We start from the raw sequence: 23,415 nt of genomic DNA on the forward strand, positions 1-23,415 counted from the left end.
TTACTGGCTTCCTTAGGTAGCTTCCTGCACAGCATACAGGCTGTTGTTGATCCTAGGTTTGACTGATTTTTTTTTAAACAGTTTTTCGGCTGCAAAGAACTCAGAAAGACCAGAACAGGTCAGAATGTTTTTAATGCCATGGATTTCTATTTGAAATCTCTTAGTTTATATCGTAAATCTTGTTTGCACATCTAACAGTGCTATAGTTGCATGGCACTCTGCAGCACCTTGCAAAGATCTCAAAGCACACCAGAGTGCCACAGTACCCTGGATGAGAATCACTAATATTTTCCACTAACCAGTAATACAGAAATATAAAATACTTCACAAAAAAGAGAGAGAAGCACACAATAGCTTTTGCTGAGTTTCAGTTCGCATGCCCAAATGGCATTTATCTTGCTGCATAACTGCTGTTTTTAGTACTTTCACACAGTTCACAATCCTGGTCCATGTGCTGTGCAGACATAAACAAGCATCCATATGGCTTCTGCATATGCTCAGTAGGCTGTGCTTTAGCTGGACAGGTATGCAGTTCTGTGTATGTGTACCTGGGCAAGCAACAGTTCTGAATTTGTAGCTCAGCAAAAATCCAGGTGGGCGGAGGAGGGGCCTAACTTTTTCTAGCCCAATATCCTCTGATTAGGGCACTCATTTGGGAAGTGGGAAACACAGGTTTTTTTACCCTGACCACCCAAAAGGACTGTGAGCCTACATCTCTTTTGCTTTCTAGAACAGTCACCAGGTCACAGGCTAGGCATTATCCTGTTTCTTCTCCAGCACTTTTTTTTTCTAAGTTGGCCTTCTGGGAAGTGAAGAGAAAGAGATACATGGAGCCAAGAGGGGGTGGACCATAATCTTAAAGATGTGTGTTTTTTTGAGATAGCTGCTGCCCTCAAATGGAGGAGACTGGGTTTTAGCCTCTCAATGGGGCTGAGACTTTCCCACTACTTTCTATCCATATAATCCTATGACTATTAAATGCAAGGTGCAGTGGGTCCGTTTCAAGAGGAAGGCTGGAGAGTAGACTGGACAATCTGTACATGGTTGTTAGAAGTAGGAGAGATGTGCATTAAAACCCATTGAACCTGTCTCTCTCACTTCCTGGATGAGTTCCCTAACCATTGGGTTATTAGGTCTGCTTGCCTGTCATCCAACCCAAAACAGTCATGGTTTTTTCCTGACTACATTTTCAAAAATTACACTCAACCAAATACATGCAAGTGGAAGGCATACCTGTCCCGCCAGAGTCCAGCCTACTGATCATGTTTAGTAACTGTTTGGATATGCAAGTACTCAGCCAATAGGATCCTACCATGTGTTAGGATGCCAAAAATGGAAGCTGTGCAGCTGAAGTAAGTGCCACTTGGGCAGGTAAAGTGGATTAGGATTTTGCCCCTTTCACCTTTACAATCACATTTTCATGGTCCTCTCTATTTAAAACATATACATGACACTGATGATATTGTCAAACCTTAATGATGCTAAAATTCTTGTTTTCAAGCAAAGCTGATATTCAGGCTGAACCATCTCTTTACTCCTACCGTGTTATTGTCTCACAGCAACAGTGCAGACAGAGCAGAAGAGCATAACATATGTATCTTGCACTGTATGGTTATTATCTTGGATCCAATGAAGTTAATTAACTATTACCATTAAGTTTAATTGGATCAGGATTTCACACTCTGTTTTTTAATAATACATCCATTGTCTTTAGGGCTTCTTCACACATGCAGAGAGCCTGCTCTGACATGCTGGAAATCCAGCGTGTCAGAGCAGATTCAATTAATCAAGTCTGCTGGAGCATGGGAATTGATGTGCTCTGGCAGCCTCATGCATCACGTGTATCAGCATTGCCATGTGTGTCTACACTGACAAATGGGAATAAAACACATCTGATGAACTTCACCTCAAAGTGCCCCGCCACCGTTTTCTCAGCATGGAGATGTGCGACGATGCAAATACACATGACGCGCGGGCACTTTTAATTAGCACAAGTCACTAATTAAAGCACCCAGTGCCATATCCAGGAGCATGTATAAAAATGCCCTTAGGATCTAGGTAGTCATGCAACTTGAACACCTCACATCATCAAGTAGAAAACTGGTGTGGATATTGGTACTGATGGATAGCAAGAGAAGTTAAATTTGATTAGTATTCCAGATCTGAACTTAGAAAATTATTTTAATTTTAATATGCAGGAATTTGCTACTTTTTTAAAGGGATTGTCGCTTCTAGGTGTTATAGGGCTTTGGCCCCTTTTTGGTTGGTGCCTTGCCCCACAGCGACTTCAGGGTGAGATCGGGCTTTGGTGCCACCTAGATGGTTCGGGCACTGTGCCTACTCACCTGCCACATCTTTGCTGCTTGTTGTTGTGGAGACAGGTCCCTGTAGATGGCCTGAGGGGGTCTCAACTCTGGATTTTCTTCGTGGGGCTCCAACCTTCCCTTTACCCCGCCCTTACCACCTCCACGGCCTGGGCAAACGCTGCTCACTGCAGGTCTTCCCCTGGATGATCTTGCCTCATCTACGCTGCCCGCATCAAATGGGTCAGGTCTTCCTGGCCATCAGTCTTTGCATGTCTGTCCCTTGTCTTTCGGCCAGTTCCTGGGCAACTAAAGCTGCACCATCCAGAGCTAACCGTAACTGAAGAAAACTTAATTGAAAAGTGTCCGGTGTCTGCCGATGGGCTCCTGGGATTCCATCTCCCTGTACCCTCGGTCACTTGGGGGACTCGTCCATCCCTTCTATCCTAGCAGGCATGGGGACAGGCAGCGTCCCCATGCCCAGTCTCTGTCGGCTTTCCCAGTGTGAACTGCCTGGGGCCCAGCTGACGTGTAGTCAAGCTATTCTGGTCCCACCAGCTGGCATTGTTTACTTCCCCCTCTTGGGGTCAGTGATCCCCTGCGCTCTGCTCGCTGCAGGGCTGCCCAAGTGTGCCCACAGTCCTACAGGGCTGTCCCCTGTCACAGTGTCTGAGCTCCCAGTCAGAGCCCCACTATTCCCCTGCGGTGTCCTGTGGGGTTGCTGCTCCCCAGTGGGACTACCTTGCCCCCGTCAGTGTCTGGCGCTCACACTCTTCACCTTGTCCATCTGGGCCCTCTGGCAAGCATCCGGCCCCTTCCTCCAGCGTCCGGGGCTCAAGCTTTCTGGTTCTGCAGCCGGCATCTCCTGGCCAGCGTTCTGCTCCCTGGCGCCAGCCCAGCTGTATCTCTGGCTGCTTTTTGAGCAGCTTGCACCTCTCCAGAGCCATGCCCCTGGGTCTTGCTGATTCACAGGCTCAGGCAGCTCCGGAACTGCTGAGCCTTCATCGGCATCTCTCCCCAGCTGCCGTTCATCTTCACTCCTGCTGTGAGTGTCGTGGCGCCGATGGAGTTTGGGGTGTGTTGTGGGGGCTTTTGCCTCCCCTCTCACAGGGATATTACCATTTATACCTACAAATGTTATCATATTCTTTTAAATATACCATGTTAACTTGAATCCATGGTAAAGTTTTTTCCCCTATTCAGCATAGGATAAAAGCTCCTCATCCTGGATTTGAGTTCTAGGTGTGGGAAGAGGCCCGGTGGCTGCTGCAGCCCCAAGCTGGGGTCAGGGGTGAAGTTGGAGTCACAGCAGCCACCTGCCCTTACCTCTGCCTGGCACTTCTGCTCCACTCCCTACACCCTCCCACTGCTTACCATCAGGCATTGTTCCAGCCCCATTCTAGCCAGGTCATGGAGCACGAGGTAGCTGTAGCCTCACCAAAACATGCGGCGGCAGCAGCAGTATTGGCAGCTTCAGCAGTGGTGGTATCTCCAGAGGCTGCAGAGAGGGTAGAGGGAGAGGAGGAGAGTCCAGAGGTTGAAAGCAGAGGCTATGGAAGGGGCAGAGGCTGTGGGGCACTACAGGCAGGGGACACAGTCACTGTAGTGGGAGGCAAATATAAGATAACCCTCCAAAAATAGATTCTAGACATGAAAAATTATAATAAATAGATAAATTTTCTGTGTCTAGAATCTAATTATTGGTAGGTCATCTTAAATTCAGGATCATACTGTATTTGGGTAAATGCAGTATTAAAATTGTATGACAAATTCTGAAAAAAATCTGCTTACGTTTAAGGTTTTACTATCTTACCTATGCAACATTTTGTTATGTTATTTCTTTTGATAGATGAGCCTCGTTTCTCAAAAATGTCCTGTGTGTTTCTATGATTTTTATTTGTTGGGAAAAGCACAATATAACCTTAGCAAGCAATCGATATATTCATCTGTTCTCTATTTATACTGAGATATGATATCAACACTGCCTCCCATATTTGGACCTAGAAATGCTATGGATCTCCAGTCACATTCATATAGTGTAAAAAAATGTCATAAGGACTCTTGGGCAGGTTGCATTTCCTTGTCTATGGGAAATCCATGTTAGAACTATAGTCATTGCTGTACATGCAAGGTTTCTAACTGCTACCTCTAAAGTAGTTGGTACTGTTGGTGACAAGAATTGCCACACTGGATCAGATCAGTGTCACTTAATCTATGATCCTGTGAATTTGCCTACACTGCTGATGAGAGTGTAATATAGACTATCCAAGACTGCATCATAATGCATACATATAAGGGGCCTGGATTTATATCTCATGGGCAAGCTTAAGTCTATCATTTTCTGAGTTCTAGGTATTTGACAATGTGACCTTATAATGCTTTTAATGAGATTTTTTGGGCTTTGAGGGGTTTTGGGTTTTTTTACAGATATATTGTGGCCGTAGAGAAATCGTTTGTTAAACAAACCAGATTTTCAAAATACAGTCAAGTAAATAACTTTACCTAAGTTTGGGTTTCAGAGGCATGACCGAAATCTCTTTTGTTCATGACACTGGTCTCATTCCAGTCTAATGCATGAATAAAGTCTCATTCCAGTCTAATGCATGAATTCCAGTGAGACTAATGCATGAATAAAGTGAACAAGGACAACTAGCTAAAAACAAGAGTAAATTTCATTAGGAATTCAAAATTCAAAAGGGATCAAAGAAAATCCTTTATTTAGCAACATTTTGTGACATGTTATAGTCTCTTTTACTTAGCCAATGGGCACATCTACATGTGCATTAATGTCTTGTCCTAATGCACATTAAATTTTAAATCCAATGTGAGGTACTAAATGAATGCGCATTAGGCTGCCCTTATGCACAGTACCAAAAGTGCACATTTTTAAAGTGATGCTTAATGTGCACTAGCCTATTTTACTTTGCCTTAGCAGAATTGCAAGGTTTTTTTACACGATGCTTTAATACACAGTAAAATAGGCTACTGCACATTAAAGCACATGTGTACACACACCCAGTCTGTTTAGAATTGATAGCAGTAGCTGGTGGTTAGTCTTAATTGGACCAAATTTTTACAATGCAAATATTCATTTCTGTACACCCTCATTTCTCAGCACAAAACTTAGTTGTTGATTTTAGCTAGTGTTTATCCTTGCAAATCTTTCTCTTTGTGAATGCTGTCACACTTGTATATAAAAATGGGTTCTGCACTTGTGTGTTCTGTCACCTAAAGTGCAATTGATATTCCTTAAAATAGGCATGCACACAAGTAGGGAGGGAGAGAGATAAGGTTTGCGGTGGCCCTTTTGAAACTTTGGCTCACAAACCTCTCAGTTCACAGACAGATTTAGTTGATTTTAGATATGACTTTGTTGACACAAAGTCAACATGTTATCCTGGGCTTTAGGTCCTCCTTACTAAATACAAAGATCATAACAGCACCTAAGCAATGACAGATTTCTCCTTGCTAACCACTGGTCAGCAAACATATTACAAATCAAAATATCTCACTCCTCAGGCTTTCTTCAGAAAATCCACTGCTGACACCTCGCCCTACACAAATGCTCATGCAGACCATATTTGTAGGAGGAATAAATTGGTCCTATCTAGGGCTACTGGGCCTATATGTCAGGCCTCTTCTGTCGGGCTTAATCCACTGAGCAGGGCAATCCAAGTTTTTACAAGCAGTTCAATTAGATCTCCCCATTTCCATTCTTAGTAGTCCTGAGCATAAGCACCATTACTTAGCGTGCATGTGTTCCTCCATCTATCAATTCATTTGAATAGTCTCATAACAAACTTTAATCAATTCAACAGGCATGTATTGTCTTTGGGGTCAATTCCCCTCTCTCTGTCTATCAATTCCTCTCTTTAGCAGTTCCAAAGAGAACTGAAAAATGAAGAATCAATTTAAGTCCCTTCATGCATCTGGGGTGGATCCCCCCTATAGATTTACTTTAACATCCCTGAAAACAAGCGAATCAATTTGAAAATGGAAACAAACACTCATGGCCAGCTCGTGACCCAAAGCTGTGTACTATTCATCTCCTTGGGCACCTATTTCACTCCAGAGCTTCAACTTTCTCCAGGTGTGCCTCCCCAATGCTCCGGCAATGGTCCACAGTCTGGTTGGTGGTCCTCTGACCACACTTGCCAGTTGCCATGTACCCCCTTGCCATAGTCGACCGCAGGCAGACACCAGCAGGAGAGTCCTTTGGCGTCTCCTCTGCTGGGACACTATGGTCTCTCCCCAGCTACCCATCTCTGGAGCTGGAAGTACTTCTTAGGGCTTTGCTGCTGCCCATCTAGAGCAAGCACTGGCTCTGAAAACGTGGCATGGTACTCTGGTCCCCAGCAGTGTTCCTTGCTCTGCCTAAGTGAAGTTGAAGAAAAGGGTCACCCTCAGGCTTCCTTCCATTACCAGGGCTTTTCCTCCCACACATAGCCTTCAATTTGGTCTCTCTTTGGTTCTCATGGTGTTTACTGATGTATTAATGTCTCAAGTAACTTTTCAGATATCCGAGAGAATTCATCTTTTTAAATGACATTTCAATGAAAACAAATTGAAAACAGGAAATGGAGCAAAATGCACTAAACGCTTTTCATCCGTGTGGAATCGTGGGGCACTTTCTGATGTGTTCTGATTAGAACACATCAAATCTACTGAAGTGCTCTAATCAAAATGCTCCAGCATGCTGCAGTGTCTCCTGGATTCAGAATCCCGTGTTTCTAAATGGTGGTGGGGGCACTTTAACTAAAGCTCGTTGAATTCACTTATATAATTATACAATTTTCTGCAAAACTAGTCCTTTACAGTAACTATAAACATTTTTAAAAATGTAATTGTTTCTAACATACCCTTCCTCATAAGTCAGCTTTACCTTTTTATCTCTCAGTTATTATGAAGCATGGGACACTGAATACATGGAATGCTGCAGGTATTTTAGCATGGCTCCTGAGATCCACTCTAGTTAAAACACTCCCCTCCCCACCCCACCAGCCCTGGAGCAAGTATATAGTCACCCATGGCTTCGGGATGAATCAGACTGGTCTATCTTTTTACCACAAATAATTACATACTCTGGATCCTAGTAAACCTAGTTTAAAAAAATATATATATATTTAGAATATATTTAGAAAAACAAATGGTTTCAAAACTATATAGAAGAAAATCAGCTAAGATACAGAGTCAATTGTACTTGTGAATTTTTCAACAGAAAATATATTTTTCTAAACAGTCACCTAAATCAGAAACCTTAAAAATTCTTGTGTAGTTGATACAAAATCAGTTCTTCAGGAAATAATATGTAATTATAAAGAAGAGAAAAGATTATGGCCAGGTGGTTTATTGATAAATCAGAAGTAACAAAATAAAAAGACCACTTTTATTAATTATTAAATTGTTAACTATTTTGAAATCATTACTGAAAGAGAAAAAGTTAAAGTTGACTTATGAAGAAGGGTATGTTAGAAATTATTGCATTTTAAAAATGTTTATGGTTCCTGTAAAGAACTAGTTTTGTATAAAATTGTATAATACCATATGTAACAAAAGACAAATGTATTGATTGCATAACAGATATATCATTGTTTATGGGAGTCCAATTGCCTCATCAGAAATTTCTGTACATTTTAAAGATGAAAAACAAAATTATAAACATGCAAAGTGGAAAAAAAAAGACAGAAAGGTTGCGGGGAGGTAGAGAGGGAAAGATGCAGGAAAGAAGGGAATAGAGAAAGAGAATGGACAAAACCAAGAGAGGCGCAGCAACAAGGAAAGTAGTGTTGAGCAGCAAAGTGACCATAACTGTAGAGGCCTTGGGCTCAAATGGTAAAGGTACCTAGTCCCCACGGGCAACAATAGTGTCTAGGAGCCTGGGACCATATTTTTTTTCTTTTTCTTTTTTTTTTTACCACATCTGTTTGCCATCTTATACTATTTTTGCTGTTTGCATTATGATAGCACCTTGGAGTTTTCTGTCATAGCATAAAGATAGTTCCTCCTGAAGACTTTACAGTGAAAAAGGCTGTTGCTATAGAGCTCTCCCAGGAAGTTTGCTATTGATCACAAAATGTAGGTTTGACAAAAAAAGTTAACACAGTTATATGGACTGACCTAATTATTGCCTCTGATAGCAGAAACAATAAAAAGAAACACTACCCATTTGGAATCCAGCATATTTACTCAAATCCAAGATGAAGATTTTTCCCCTTTCAAAATGGGGGCAGATGGGTTTGTTTTGGATTCACCTTGGCTCAATCTACTAGCCCAGGGCTACTTCAACCCAGTTCAACATGCTGCAGAAGGGCTGGCTGGGGCATGAGGGAGCTCCAGTGCAGGGCTAGCCAGCAGGCAGCCCCCACACTGAAGCACCTGTGTGCCCCAGCTAGCCCAGTTAGTGACTGCAGATATGCTATAGCAGAGTAATAAACGCTGCACCAGAATAGTATTTGTATTTACAAGTACTATCCTGCTGTAGAGTTAATTAGTTCCCCGCAGCCTAATAGGGCTGCATATTTAGACACAAGATGTTTACTGTGGAGCTAATTAGCCTACTCCACAGTTAATGTCTCGTGTAGACGTGCCCACTGTTAAGAGTGGTTCCAGTTCTATTCCTTCTGAAGCACGGAGACCATGGAAGTTCTGGCCCCTAACTAGTCATTACAGCAGTGTCCCAGGGCCAGAGCTGCTGCTGCCTCTGTGTAACCAGGCAGGGGCCAGATCTTCCATGTGCTGTGTGCCCCAGGAGGGAGTGGAACAAGAGCCATGCTTGACAGTAAGCAGCTGGGAGGATTGGGGGCACAAGCACGGGGAGGCAGGCAATAGCAAGAGGTGGCTGGGGGTGCAGACATAAGGGGCGGGGGGCAGGCTGCAGTAGGGACAAGGGCGGGCAAGGGGACTGCCTCCCCCCTGCCACCTGTTCCTCCCCACCACATTTCCTGCTCCTCCTCCCCCTGCACCTCTACTTTCCCCCTGTAGCACTGGGGATACGGATTTAAGGTGACACTCTGATATTTAGATTCTATACAACAATAATGATAAGTAATTCAAATTAAATTAAAGCTAATTTACTGGGTAAATACAGTAGTCAGTTTAAAAAACACAGAATGAAAAGCAGATTCAGACATATAATATCTGATCCCATGTCCTTCTGGTTGTTTTGTGACTACATAATCACTTTTCTTCCTCTCTCTTGTGATGTGTAAAGTATGTGTACAACAAGAGGAAAAAATGAGATCTTGTCAAAAAGTTTTGTTAAATACTCAAAATAAGCCAAAAAACAACATGAGGGGGGAAAAATTGCCCCATTGCAATATAAGTGTAATTTCAATATAAACATAATTATATATTAGCTGATGACATTTATTTTTAACGTGGGAAAGAAAAGAAAAGAAGTACATCAAACCAGAAGTTCCTCCAACTTTAAATGGAAGTCAGTGGGAGTTCAAGAATTCAGAAAGATACTTTCAGAGAAGCAGAATTACATTGTCAGTAATTTCCCCTTCTCTAAAGAACTCTATATCTTCACTCCTGGAAGCAAGTAACTCAAAGGATATCCTAAAAGAAAAAAGACTTAATAATAAGCACTTCAATCAGCAGCATAAAAAATTCTAATGCCAGCAAGACAGCAGAAAGGTTATAACTTCATCTGGGTACCTAAATACAGATTTAGAGAAGTGATTTTTAAAAAAAATTGACCAGCACATTTAAGAGAAATATTGCTTTTTCTGTAGTTCTCACAATTCGTTCTTTTGGTAAGTGTTAAGTGTAGTCAGTCACTCTACAGGACATTACGCATACAGAAGACAGTACAATCCTTGCCTTGAGGACTTTTTTATATGAATCTGACAGATAGCCTATTTCAGACATGTGAACTGGCAGGCTGATGATCCTGTCTCGGAGTTGCAGAGATATTTTGGGGAAAAAGTTTCTAAAGCCTTGTAACAGAAATGACTTAAAGAAGGAGTCGAATGGTGAGAAGGAAGTCACTAGATGCATAAGAAGACAGAGGCAAGTATGAAAGGCAGATGTGAGAGCTTACACAAGAAATGTTCAGGAGGATGCTAGGATAATAGTCAATGGGACATGAAGTACAGGAAACCCTCACTACTCATGGGTTTGGCATTCGCGGTTTCAAATATTTGCAAATGCCAAACCCGCTTCTTAAATACACTTAAAGGAGCTCCTCAAGAGCTCCATGCTTGCCGCTGTTGGGCTCCTACCACTGTGCTCCTGTTGTTGCCAGAGCAGCCATGCCCCCCCTAGCTGCTGGGGGCACAGAGTTCAAGAACGCAGACGGTGCTCATGAGCGCAGTGCCTTATTTGCGGATTTTGCCATTTGCGGGGGATATGAGAATTTATCCCCCACGAATGGCAAGGGTCACCTGTAGATTAGAATATATGATTTGGAGTGGAGTTGTAGAGGGCCTTGGAGATAGGGATAAGAAGTTGTGATTTGATATGGAAAGTGAAAAGAATTTGAGAGGAAGAAACATAAACATCACAGCAGCTGAAGATTTCTCATAATTTCACTGAGGATCAAATGATGTGTTAAAAAAGGTAATGTTATGGCGATTATCCAGGAATTTACAAGAGGCAAGGGTTTCTTAGGACCATATCTTTTATTGGCCCAACTGTGTACTTGGGATACTTAGACAAGCTTTCGAATACAAGACATTCTTCATCAGAAACAGGGTGGTCTATGTTTTAGTTTCTTTTGATTTTCCTAAAAAAATGTGCTGTATCAAGTACTTTTTATGAATATCCTATCTAAGACTTGAATAAAAATGACAGACATTTCACAAAGATAAGGAAACTTGCCACGTTTTCATATTCAGGTTCTATATTTGTCCTGACAAATTTTGCATGCACAGATGTTGCATACACATGTACTGAATTTTGGAAATCCTCAGTTACTGATAGGGTAGAGTAATGAGTATTTTGGAGAAAGGAAGAGAAAAATATTTAGAAGCATGACATTTTAGAGTAAAGAGTTTTTGACAATACAAGATTCACCTGGTCATAACTTTGACAGAACCAAGCCAAAATAATATTGCCATTTCTTATTTAAATAACTCTAGCAATTTGTTTTGAAGCAAAGAAATAACATTTTAAAATATGGTTTTAATGTGACTCTCCACCGTTTGTACTGTGGAGGCATATATATCTATCTCTATCTCTCGAGATATAGAGATAGAGATAGATATACATGCTAAATCCTCAACATATGATCAAGTTTATAATATTTATCTTGGAGGACTTATGCCTGTTTTTCCTATTTTCCTATTTCAACGTGCGCCCAAAAAGTAAAACTGAAGCACTTGTAAATACAGCCATGAAGAAAAATTAAAAGTTAAGAGATTAAAAAAAAAGGATGATTATAGTGAAGCTTCTATATCTATATTGAAACACTTAAAACTGGAGAGCACACAGAAGCATTTAGCACACCTGCATTTCTCAGGTGAGCTAAACCGTTCTTCAGATACTGGCAAAGAGGCTAAAGCCAAAATTAGTTCTTTGAGCTGTTGGTTAACTGCCTAAACTGCAGTACTGTGAATCTCACAATACTGGTGTTAGTGGTGCACCTAAGCAGAAAATTTATTTAATCCTCATGGGAAATTATTCCTCAGTACTGGGTGCATCTACATGGCACACTTTACTGTACATTAGACTAGTCTAATGTGCAGTAAAGTGTCACCATCTACAAGTGTGCAAGACTTACAGTGCAGTAAATTAGGCTAATGCACCATTTGCTAATACCAGGAAACACAGGTACTAGATTAATAGTGTGTTACCTACTACGCACTGGTGCATATGTAGACGCTGACTGGGAGCAATTTGCAGGGGGCTTGCTGCTAGGCCTGTGTGAAGTAGCTAGTATTCACTTCGGATTCAGCCGATTTGGGGGACAGTGATTCGATTTGGTGACTCGAATCACTGTCCCAAATCGATTTGGCTGAATCTGATTCAGAGATTCAGCCACAGCCAAACTGGCCGAATCTCTGAAATGGCCCTATCCCCTGTCAATGGCTGCCCCACCCGCCCCAGCTCCCGGCTCTGAAAAAAAAAATCCCCCACTCACCAGCTGCTGTCAGTTAGGGGGTGATTCCCACTGCCCCCCACTGCCCCATGCTTGGTGGGGGGGCCTCTGCGATGAGCCCCCAACCACTGCCCACTCTCCCAGGCCCTGCCATGGCTGCCCTGCCTGCCCCAGCTCTTTAAAAAAAAAAAGAGCCCTGACTCACCGGCTCCTGCCAGGTGGGGCGCGATCCTTGCTGCTCTCCATTGCCCTGTGCCATGTGGGGGACTCTGTCATGAGCCCCCAGAAGCCTGGAGGCCACTGCAACAGCTGGTGAGTGTGAGGGGATTGTGTTTTTTTTTAAGGTGGGGGTTGGGGGGCTCATGACGGAGCCCCCCACATGGCATGGGGTAGTGGGGGGCAGTGGGGATCCCCTCCCTGCCGGGCAGCAGCCAGTGAGTGGGGGATTTTTTTTAAGAGCTGGGGCGGGGTGGGGCAGCCATGGGGGGCTGGGACAGTGGATGGGGGCCAGTGTGCACTCAGGGGGACTGGGGGAGCAGGCAGTGGATGGGTCCTGGCAGGGGGCTCCCCATGGTCTCCTACCCACTTCTCCATATCCCCCTCCTCCACCCCGTACTTACGAACACAGAATCTGGGTCCAGCTCCCTGCAGCAGCCAGCAGGGAATGCTTGAATCTCTAAAGTTCTCCCAACCTTTTCCAAATTGATTTGGAGAGCTTCGTACCTTTTAATTGGTCTCCTGAGTTGACTTGGATTTGGAGATTCGGCAGTCAAATTGGGCCAAATCTCCTGTGAATCAAATCAGCACCCGAAGCTTCGCACAGCCCTACTTGCTGCTGGCAGGCAAGAGGGGGCTTGCTGTCTAGCTAAGTCCAAACAGGGGGAGCTGTGCCAGGTCAAGGGGCAGCTGTCTTCCCATCATGTGGGGAACAGGACTCATGCCAATCCCCACATGGCTGAGAGAGCTGTCCAGATGTGGCAGAGGTGCTGCCCATCAACCATGTGGAGATCAGGAGCTTCCTGATCCCCACAAGGCTAGCAGGCAGCATCCCCACCAAGCAAGGAAGGCTCTCCTGGCTACATGGGGATCAGGACCCACCCCTGTGCCCCCTAACAGCTCCAGGGCTGGCACCTGGGGGAGCCTGGAGCTCCACGTGGTTGCTGCAAGAGGGCACAATTTGCTCCCAAGAGGGGCACACATGTGACATGTACCCTGGAGTGCTTTAATGAGCCTGAATTTTCTGTGAAGAAAATTCAGGTGCATTAATTGCATGTGTAGATGTGCCCACTGTGTTCCATGGTCTGGGCTAAGGAAGAAGGAGCAGTATTGGTCATCAAGCACTTTGAAAGATAATATTACAATGGCTGTTTAACAAGGGAGGAAACTGAAGCACAGACAGATGGAATGGCTTCTCCAAGGCCATGCAGCAGATCAGTGGCTTAGGGACTAAAAACAATGTGGGTGCTGTCCATTGAATTATCTTCCTTCCCTTCATTTTGAAAACAGGGAGTCAGTTAAGTGGGCTGCATTATACTGCTGATTATCTATTTTGCAATTTGTGTTAGTGAAAGTGGAAAATATATTAGGCAGGAAAAAGAGAATGATGATTTTTAGAAGCAAAAGTTATGATTGATTAAAGCCAATTTATGATCTTTTTAAACCAGGTGTAAAATTGTGATGAGTAAAAGCTGCACATGCACTTAACTTTGCCAATATTTTAAAAGCATTAAAGTCCCTTCCCCCAGTCATTTGTTTATTATTTTAATGAAAACTGGAACCTTTAAGTGATAAGAGAACGTTGATCATTTAAGTTAGCCATGCAATTTGGACAATTTTTGGGTGATGATGCACAACCTTTTTTGCCTCTAGCAGCTGCCATTTAGTTGAAGCAGCATATGTGTCACAGAACTGTCTAGAAACAAATATTAACATATTCACAGAGGGTTTCCATAATATGATAATATGGTAGTCTTTAGGGTTTGCAGCTCTGATGAAAATCTAATTACATTTTTCTGTTTTGAACAGCCGTAAATTAGATTTGCAGTGCAGATTCACAGGCAGCTAAGGGACCAGCAAAAAGGTTTAACCTATTTTCACTTGGCACTTATAAATGCATTGTTTCTTGTTAGGCATTGTAAATATTAAAATATTTTGACTGAATGCTTAGCATGATCATAGAACAGCTTAAAAAACAGCCAGCCCTGAAAAGAAAAAAAATATTTAATCACTTGTTAGTAAAAGTGAAATATTTGATACTTTTGTGGAATCCAAAGCAAACATTTTTTTCAGAAACTAAAAGCAGAATGTAATTCACAATTTACCAGATACCACATCATCTTCCTATCGTCTGAACTGTGTGAACTATACAATAAGCATCTTCTGTGCGGTATTGTGCAATTTGACTGCTAAAAGAAACATCTGCTCAGCAGTTGCAATTTTCCCTCTGTGGTAGACTCCAAATGATGTCATCCTTTCTCTCTCATGCTAAGTTAATTTTTATGTCTGTATCTCCATGTTTTGGCATTTGTGTAGAGAAATTATAACAGGCCTTGAGCTGTCTTAATTTGAGTGCGGCACACCAACAACTTACAAAACATTGCTTTGGAAAAGGATGGAACTGTACTCAGCAAAGAGCAAGACAACATGGGGGACAAGGGGAGACAAAAAAAAAAATCCTAAGGACTTCATAAACGAGAGAAGTGTGTGTGTACACGCATACATATCTTGCCGGAATTTTTTGCTACCGGGCACCACATATACATGTGCACCCAGGACCGCAGCATGTTGAGCCAGGTCAAAGCAGCCCTGGCTGGCAGGGGCTAGTCAGCAGTTAGTTCTGACTGGGCCCTGTGCTTTGGGGGGGCCCCATGGAGCCAAGCAGAGCAGCGGTGGCGTGGAGCTGGGCAGAGCAGTGGCTCTGTGTCCAGCTGCTCGCTACCCTGCCTGCCTCTGACAGCAGGTCTGGCATTGGCTTCTTTGCGCTGATTTGGCTTCATGCGCTGATTTGCCCTGGGCCCCACACCCTGCTCGGGTCACCTCTGCTTGTGCCCCAGCCAGCCTTGTAGGCACGTATACATGAATTACTGTGCAGTAAATAACATAGTCACAGGATAGTACTTGTATTTACAAGTACTAACCTACAGCACCATTTATCAGTTTACTGCAACCTAATAGAGCTGTACATTTGGATGTGGAGACTACTGCAGAACTAGTTAGGTAGCTTTGCAGTAAATGTTTCATGTAGATGTGTCTGGTGACACAGTTCATTCATAATTGATGCGGTCTTCCACAACACTCTCGCAGGCAAGCTAAGGAAGTATGGGCTCGATGAATGGATAGTAAGGTAGGTAGAAAACTGGCTGGAGCATTGGGCTCAGAGAGTAGTAATTAATGGCTCAATGTCTAGTTGGCAGGCAGTATCAAGTGGAGTGCCACAGGGGTCAGTCCTGGGGCCAGTTTTGTTCAAAGTTTTAATCAATGACGTGGAAAATGGCATAGCATGCACCCTCAGCAAATTTGCAGATGACACCAAGGGGCTTGTGGCGGGGCGGAGGAGAAGGAATAGTAGATACACTGGAGGTTAGGTCTAGGATTGACAGTGACCCAGGCAAATTGTAGGATTGGGCCAAAAGGAATCTCATGAGGTTCAACAAGGACAAGTGCAAAGTCCTGCACTGAGGACGGGTCAATCCAATGCACCAAGACAGGCTGGGGACAGACTGGCTGGGCAGCAGCTCTGCAGAAAAGGACCTGAGGGTTACAACTGGGGGTTACAGTGGACAGTAAGATGAGTATGAGCCAGCAGTGTGCCCATGTTGCTGCATTGGTAAGTGTGTTGCCAGTAGGTCAATGGAAGTGATTATTCCTTTCTTTTCAGTGCTGGTGAGGCCACATCTGGAGTACTGTGTTCAGTTTTGGGCCCCCCACTACAGAAAGAATGTGGACAAATTGGAGAGAGTCCAGAAGAGATCAACAAAAATAGTTGAGGGACATGACTTCTGAGGAGAGGCTGAGGGAACTGGGCTTATTTAGTCTAGAGAAGAGGAGACTGAGAATTGGGGTTCAAAAGAGGATGGAGCTAGACTGTTCTCAGTGGTGGCAGATGACAGAACAAGGAGCAACGGTCTCAAGTTGCAGTGAGAGAAGTTTAGGTTAGATACTAGGTAGAATTTTCTCACTAGGAAGGTAGTAAAACACTGGAACACGTTACCCAGAGAGGTATCATAAACTTAACTTGCACAGAATTTATATACTCTCAGCCTATATATATTGTGAGTCATAGCCTGCTGCCTACTGATGGTAAGTTCCACTTACAGCTGTGCAACTCCTTCCCTTAAAAATCCAAGAAAAAGATTTAGTTATTAAGTATACAGGTTTTAACTTATGGAATACCAAGGAAACAGTATATTTTCATAGACAGTAACAGAAGTTCTAATTGTCTCTCAGATTAACTAAATGGTGAAATGGAGCATCTTCCTTAAAAATGAGAGAATGAAGTTTTTAGTTCACTTTGAGCAGTTTTACAAATAGGCAAAACTGCAGTAAGTTTGCTCCTCTGAGAAAGCTATATTGTGTGGAGACGAAAGGACTGTTTTAATGAAAGTAAATATACATAACAGATTTTCAGCCTTAACGCATCTCAGTAAGCAGTGCGAGCTCAGCAAGTCTCTTGAGATGCATATGCCTAAATAGGACTAAATCTTCTGCAAATTTACATGATGATTTTAAAAGGATTTTGATCATCAAAATGTGTGAGTCTTTTAAATGGATCGGCAACATAACTAAATGACAAGTATAAAAAAGGAAGTCCCCTTCCATAGAGCCCATTGTTACATACTCAATTTTTCCAGAGGCTGATGTTTTTACCAGCTCTCCTATTTGCTTCTTGATATTCAGTTGGTTACTCCTAGAACATTGGTTTGTGGCTTTAACATATGTTCTGTAGTGGATGAGAAGACGGGCTGCTTAGTGATATGGTTGCTATTATTCAGTACAGAAACCATTTCTCAGCGAGGCAGCCAGCACTAACATCATTGTTCGAATGAAGGATGATTTTATAGTGTCCCAGTGGCCCCAGCCACAACGTGTCATGGTCTTCCATCCTACATTTGGCTGATCACCCAGAAATAACTTTTTCAGCTATTTGTGTAGTAACCAGAGTATTCCACACTACTGAATATTTTAACTCTTTATTTTTGTCTGTAGTTATCCATCCCATCATAGAAAGCAGTACATTTAAGCTAGTAGGTAGTAATCACTCCACTTTTAGGTTCATACCTGTTCAGTAAATTATATATCATACTCAGTACTAAGAGGCATTCTTGCAATTGAAATTTTACTAGACAGCCAAATGATTGAGTTTAGAATGTATACAAAATGATCTTTTCTTCTTGTGTCATTTAGGGTTTTCTACAACAGATGAATTTTTATATGAAATTCAATATAAATCCAATAAAGTTAAATCTCAGCTTGAGTCTTCAGTAGCTATAAATCTAGTGCAAAAGGATCGGGATGCAGAATCTGGAATTATAACACTGATCTTCAATATAATATTTGCACCTAACAAACCAATGAGGTACATCTGTGTTCTCAAACCTGTACAAAATCTAGATTGTCTCTACTCCGTGTAGATGAGGCTAAAAAGCCCCTGTCCTTTCACTCCTATCTCACATCCCTATTCTATTACTTTATCTCCTCTCCATATTTTCCTTCTAATAACAAATATTTTGAAGGTGCTTGTTTTTTCTTCCCGTAGATATCTTAATGCAGGCTGAAGTGGTTTTGTTGAATTATGCTCTGATCTAAATATACATCACTGTACTTAGTACGAAAGGATCACTAGAAATGTGAGAGCATCAACTAAGAACCACTTGCAGTCTCAATCCAAATAAAGTACCCAGTGGAGATAGGGGAGCCTATCTGTGTTGAAGAATATTTAATATATTTTTAATATACTTTTAATTTTACTTAATATTATATATTTTTAATATATGTTTTTATACTTAAATATGTGTGAACCCCCCCCCCCCATTGCTGATTGGTGGAGGGGCCCCATTGTTCACTGCCTGCACCTGAAACCACAGCTATGGTTTTCACTTCCTGACCGTCAGGCATGGGTGGTGAATGGCCCCGCCACCAGTCAGCAATGGGGGAGGAGGGTAGTGCATGGGGGAAACTCCAAGGTTAAAGAAGCTGACATGCCATGCACTTCTGGCACGAATTCCAGTGATCCCTATGGATGTAGCTAAGAACCATACAAGCATTATGTATGGGATGGAAAGGCTACAATTGACTTATCTCAGAACCCACAGCACACACTGTCTCATCAGTTTTATCAGAAGCATATATGAATCTTAATCAAATCATAAATATTTGGTTCTAATTTACCATTGCCCAGATTCTCCTCTCTCACCAGCATAAATCAGGAGTAACTCTGGAGTAATATATGAGAATATAAAGTACCAAGAAAAAAGAATCATGCCTCATGACTGCACCGATTCTTTGCCTCTTCATTTAATCCTTTTCTAGTTAAATAAGCATACAAAAACCAAGCATTGCTGTTTAGCTGGCATTCCATTCCAAAGTAAGATGAATAATACAGTAGAATGTGTACAATAATTTTTGTATTCCAATTTACAGCCCAACTTTATTTTCACTATAATACCCACTAGTTCTATAGCCATGAAGGGTTATTTTGCACTCGGAACATAGATTTGCTTTTCATTATGCTTTCTTTTGTAATGAATATTTTTAACTTCCTTTCTAAGGAATTCAGCAACCCTGATGGTACAATGTACTACAGGAGGTATCTGGAAGTTTCCAATACTGTTAATTGCTACTGAGCCAGACGTGGATGATGTCATCAATATTGAAGCAGCTGGCTTAAACAAGGAATCACTAGTTGGCTTTAGGCTTACAAGTCAGACAAGGTAATGACATCAAAGCAACACACACACACACACACACACACACACGTGTTTGAATATGTCCTATGGGGCATGGGGTTGGGGAGGTAGACAATCGTGGATTTGGGAAAGGGTAGTTACTACCCACTAGCCCCCTCAGAACCGCCATATACCAATAATGCAGGAAAAATGTGAGACCTGAGACTGGTAGAAAGCAGAGGCATTTTATCCATGTGGGGTGTTTGTTCTGACCCAAAGAGATGATTTGTAGAATACAATTTATCCCTGGTATTTGATCATCAGATGGGACAAACTGATCTGATACAACAGTAAGAAACCCATGGTATGTGACATTATGAAGCTGACCCAATCTTGTTACTAAATTAGGTCTCTTTAAAAAGTTGTGTTGCTTCCCTAAATTGTGGAAGTGTACCACTCAGTTAGAAATGTTTCTTTTGCTTTTATTATATAAGAAGTCAGAAGTCCACCTCTAATATGCTTTTTAATTAGATAATATCATTTTATCGGAGTTCATTTCCTTTTCCATCTTCAGTACCATTTTCCTTGGTGGTATAAAAATAGTAATGTCTTTTTTATGAGTCCTGTAGAAGATTGTCAGTAGTAATCTCAGTCTGATTTAAAAATAATTAATTCCCAGGATTTTCTTATAATTGTATAATAGTATTATGTAAAGTATATATTCTTCTCCAGTATAGTGCAAGAAAGTGAGATTAGCTGTGAGGTTTCTATTCCAGTAATTTAAAACTATTGAAAAAATGAGCTAGAAACAAAAGTATAAAGCTAGTATTTAATCGGTTCATGGGTGTCTTTTTTTACTGAATAAAATGGCGGATAAATTAATAAATATATATATTTTAAATATATATCTATATTTGTCATCATTGCAACCCTAGAATGAAAAATATGCCTCGGTCCATCTTGCTCTTTTTTTTAAAGAGCTTACTTCCAAAAGTTGAATATGGAGATGGGCAATTGTTAGAGGTTTGGATGGCTGTCAGGACTGATGTTTTCTCAAAATATTGCTTAAGGCACATATAATGATATTCAAGTTACCAGCTTCAATAGACTAGGCTGTTTCAGGAACCAAAGTGAAGAAATTGCCCTAGCAATGCCATAATCTGCTCGTAGGTGTTTGATAGTAGTGAAGAGATATAATGTTCTCAGAAAAGGCATAATGAAGTCTGAATCATTACAGTTATATAAAAGGAAGAGCTGTTTATGCAGGACAGGTTTCTTTCCCTGTCAGGCAAACTATAACCTTCTTTTACATGGAAAGGATTTCCCTCCAATATCCATGTTCAGTACACAGAGGATGACCTCTGTACTACACTGTAAATTGTGCCAGCAATTGTTTCCAAACTTCCAAAGCATGTAGGTATTTTTGTTTGATTATTATTTGTTGGGGAAGAAGTTCACTTGGGAATGAAAAACCTCATCACCTACAATTTAGTATGCAGGATACTCTTTGTTCGTTTTAAAGTTTTAAACAATTAATTTCACAAGTAGCCTATATATTACAGATGTAATTTATTGCTTGAATAACTTAAATGACTTCGAGTTTTAAAAAAAACATAAAATATAAGACATAAATTAAAAGCTGAATGTGGGATATGGAGCATCATCTTGTACAATGTAACTAAGGAAATTGCACAGTGTATTAATTTGAAGTTTTGTCTGAATAAGGATTTGTAAGCCCAAACTCAAGGAGTAATCATTTTTAGGATTTTAGGATTTTTAGGATTTAGAAAATCAAAACAAAAAAACCCTTTTCATAACGGTTAGCTTCTGCCAATATTAGTTGCACTTAATAGTACTTTATGGCGTATATCATTGCTTTCAGTGAAACTACTCCTCTAGTAAGATGCTGTTTATGATGAATAATAATATCAAAATATGGTCTTCTACACTAAAGAAAGTGGGAATACACATGGAGTAAGGGACACTCAGTATGAGGAAGGGCTGATTTGGCTAACAGAAGGCAAAGAATTCAAAGATTAAGTAAATCTATTCATCTTTCTTAGGCTTAGGCAAATGCCTTTCTTAAAGAATAATTTGCCATGCAGTGCATTTAAATACATTTACTTAAGATACATGAGTGAGTTCCTAACTGTGATCCAGGGATCATTATCAGTCCACGGAGGACTTACTGATAGATCACTGGAGATGTGGAAGGCCACATGGTTTTCACTTGTTTTTTCCACCTTCATCTGCTGCTTTGTGTATCTAAGTTCTTCCTTGAGGCTTTTTCTGCCCCTCACCTAAAGGACACAATACTTAAAACATTAAAGGCAGTTCCAAGTGCATTAATTATTTTTCAAATTACTTTTCCAGGTGCATAAATTACTGTAGTTCTTTTAGGGATGTTACACAATAGTAAATGGAAGAGGAATTGATCTACAAGACATACTCTATTAATAAATGAGAACCTTTGTAACTATGTTAAAATAAATATATAGATATAATATAAAAATTATACCCCACCCCCACATTAGGGCTGCCAAGTCTGTTTGAATATATTCCTAGACATTTCTAGAAGGCCATCATGCCTGCAATGCACAAACACACAACATGAACATGCCAGTGTACTTATCAGTACACTGGCATGCATATACAGTATCAGTTACAGATTATGGTGCGTAGACTTTACTTCAGGAAGGCAAATTCACATTACTGTTACATTTTAAAAACCCACTGGACTCCTGTATAAATTGGATTCAACATTTAATATTTATTTTAATGAATGTTGTATCATTTATCTCCCAGGTGACTCTGAGCAGTCTCCTGGAGATTTATATCTAATTCCTGGACACCCCAGGGCAATCCTGGTGGGTTGGCAACCCTACCTTACAGTAAGTTTCTCAACAGAAATTCACAACTTTATCTGAATTGGTCTTCCTTGATCTGATGTAGGTATTGGAAAAGTAGTTACCATTTTAGATGCAGAAAATGAAGTACAGGTTTGGCCAAGCCCTTACAATGACTCAACGGCAGAGTTGAAATTCATTAGGATCCTAATCATTTTACTCATATTCCGCTGCTCTAACTAAAAGGTTAAGGACCATAGATGTGTATGCAGAAGCTGAGAAGGTACATTTGTGTCTGTGCAGAAGTCTGAATCAAGTGTGCTATCCTACTAATAAAAGGGCTTTTAAAGAGACTATGATGTCTAGTGCTGCTAATGGGAACGTTTCTCCTTTTTCCCGTTTTTCAGGAAATCTAATAAAGCAAATTCAGGAAATAGGCACTATGTTGTAGGCTGCATGCTGTCAGATGTGCTTTACTTTGTTCTTTTAGGCAGTCCAGAGGCAATGGTCAGAGTTTTTTACTCTGGTTCTTCTGTACTAATCCATGCTGGCTGTTTCTGATCACCTTGTTCTCAAGGTATTTTCAAAATAAATTCCTTGAGGGCCTTTTCCATGATCTTTTGGTATCACAGTCAGGCTAAGTGGTCTGCAATTCCCCAGATCCTCCTTCTTCCCTTTCTTAAACCTGGGCATTATATTTGTCCTTTTTCAGTCATCCAAGACCTCACCCATCTTCCATGCAAATGGCTCTGAAATTGCCTCAGCCAATTCCTTCAATACCTTAAGGTGCATCCCATATTGCTTTGCCAACTTGAAAGCATCTAGTTCTCTAAATAATTTCTAACACATTCTTTTACAATTCTGGGATATTTGTCTCCTTCCCTATCCTTCCTGCCAACTGCACTCATCATCAGGTAGCTGCTAGGTTAGCCAACCTTTGCCAAATAAGTCTGAGCAGCCAATTAAAGGAAATCAGTATAGTTAATATTAGGGGTGCACCTATAGAGATTTTTGGGGCCGATACCAATACCTGATTGTTAAGGAGGCATATCAGCCCATACCGATCCGGTTTCCAATGCCAGCCTGGCAGCTTGAAGAGCAGTGTCCAGCTGGTAACTGTTGTGGTGGAAGGGGTGGGGGGAGGGAAGAGGCGTAGGGGGCAGATCAAGGTCCCTGTTGTGAGGGTGGAGTGGGACTGGGCCTGGGACAGGTGCTGGGACAAGTGCTGTCCAGTTGGGGTGGGGCAGGCATGGGACAGAGCCATGGCTTGTCCAGGGGATGCGGGAAGGGGTGCAGGGCAGCTCATCCAGCACTTGCCTGCTCGTCTGGTGGCCCCCACC

At 41.6% G+C, this 23,415-nt stretch overlaps 1 protein-coding gene across 1 annotated transcript in view; it reads left to right on the plus strand.

Annotated features, from left to right (window-relative positions):
- The window catches only part of CFAP47 (cilia and flagella associated protein 47), a 757,346-nt gene that overhangs the window by 687,503 nt on the left and 46,428 nt on the right, over positions 1–23,415 (plus strand). Inside the window, exons 61-62 of the mRNA XM_014520638.2 lie at positions 17,749–17,920; positions 19,113–19,274. Coding sequence (XP_014376124.2) covers positions 17,749–17,920; positions 19,113–19,274 — 334 coding nt within the window. The remainder of the gene's footprint in view (positions 1–17,748; positions 17,921–19,112; positions 19,275–23,415) is intronic.

Source organism: Alligator sinensis, unplaced genomic scaffold (genome assembly GCF_000455745.1).
Source record: "Alligator sinensis unplaced genomic scaffold, ASM45574v1 scaffold243_1, whole genome shotgun sequence".
In the NCBI taxonomy this organism is placed as follows: Eukaryota; Metazoa; Chordata; order Crocodylia; family Alligatoridae; genus Alligator; species Alligator sinensis.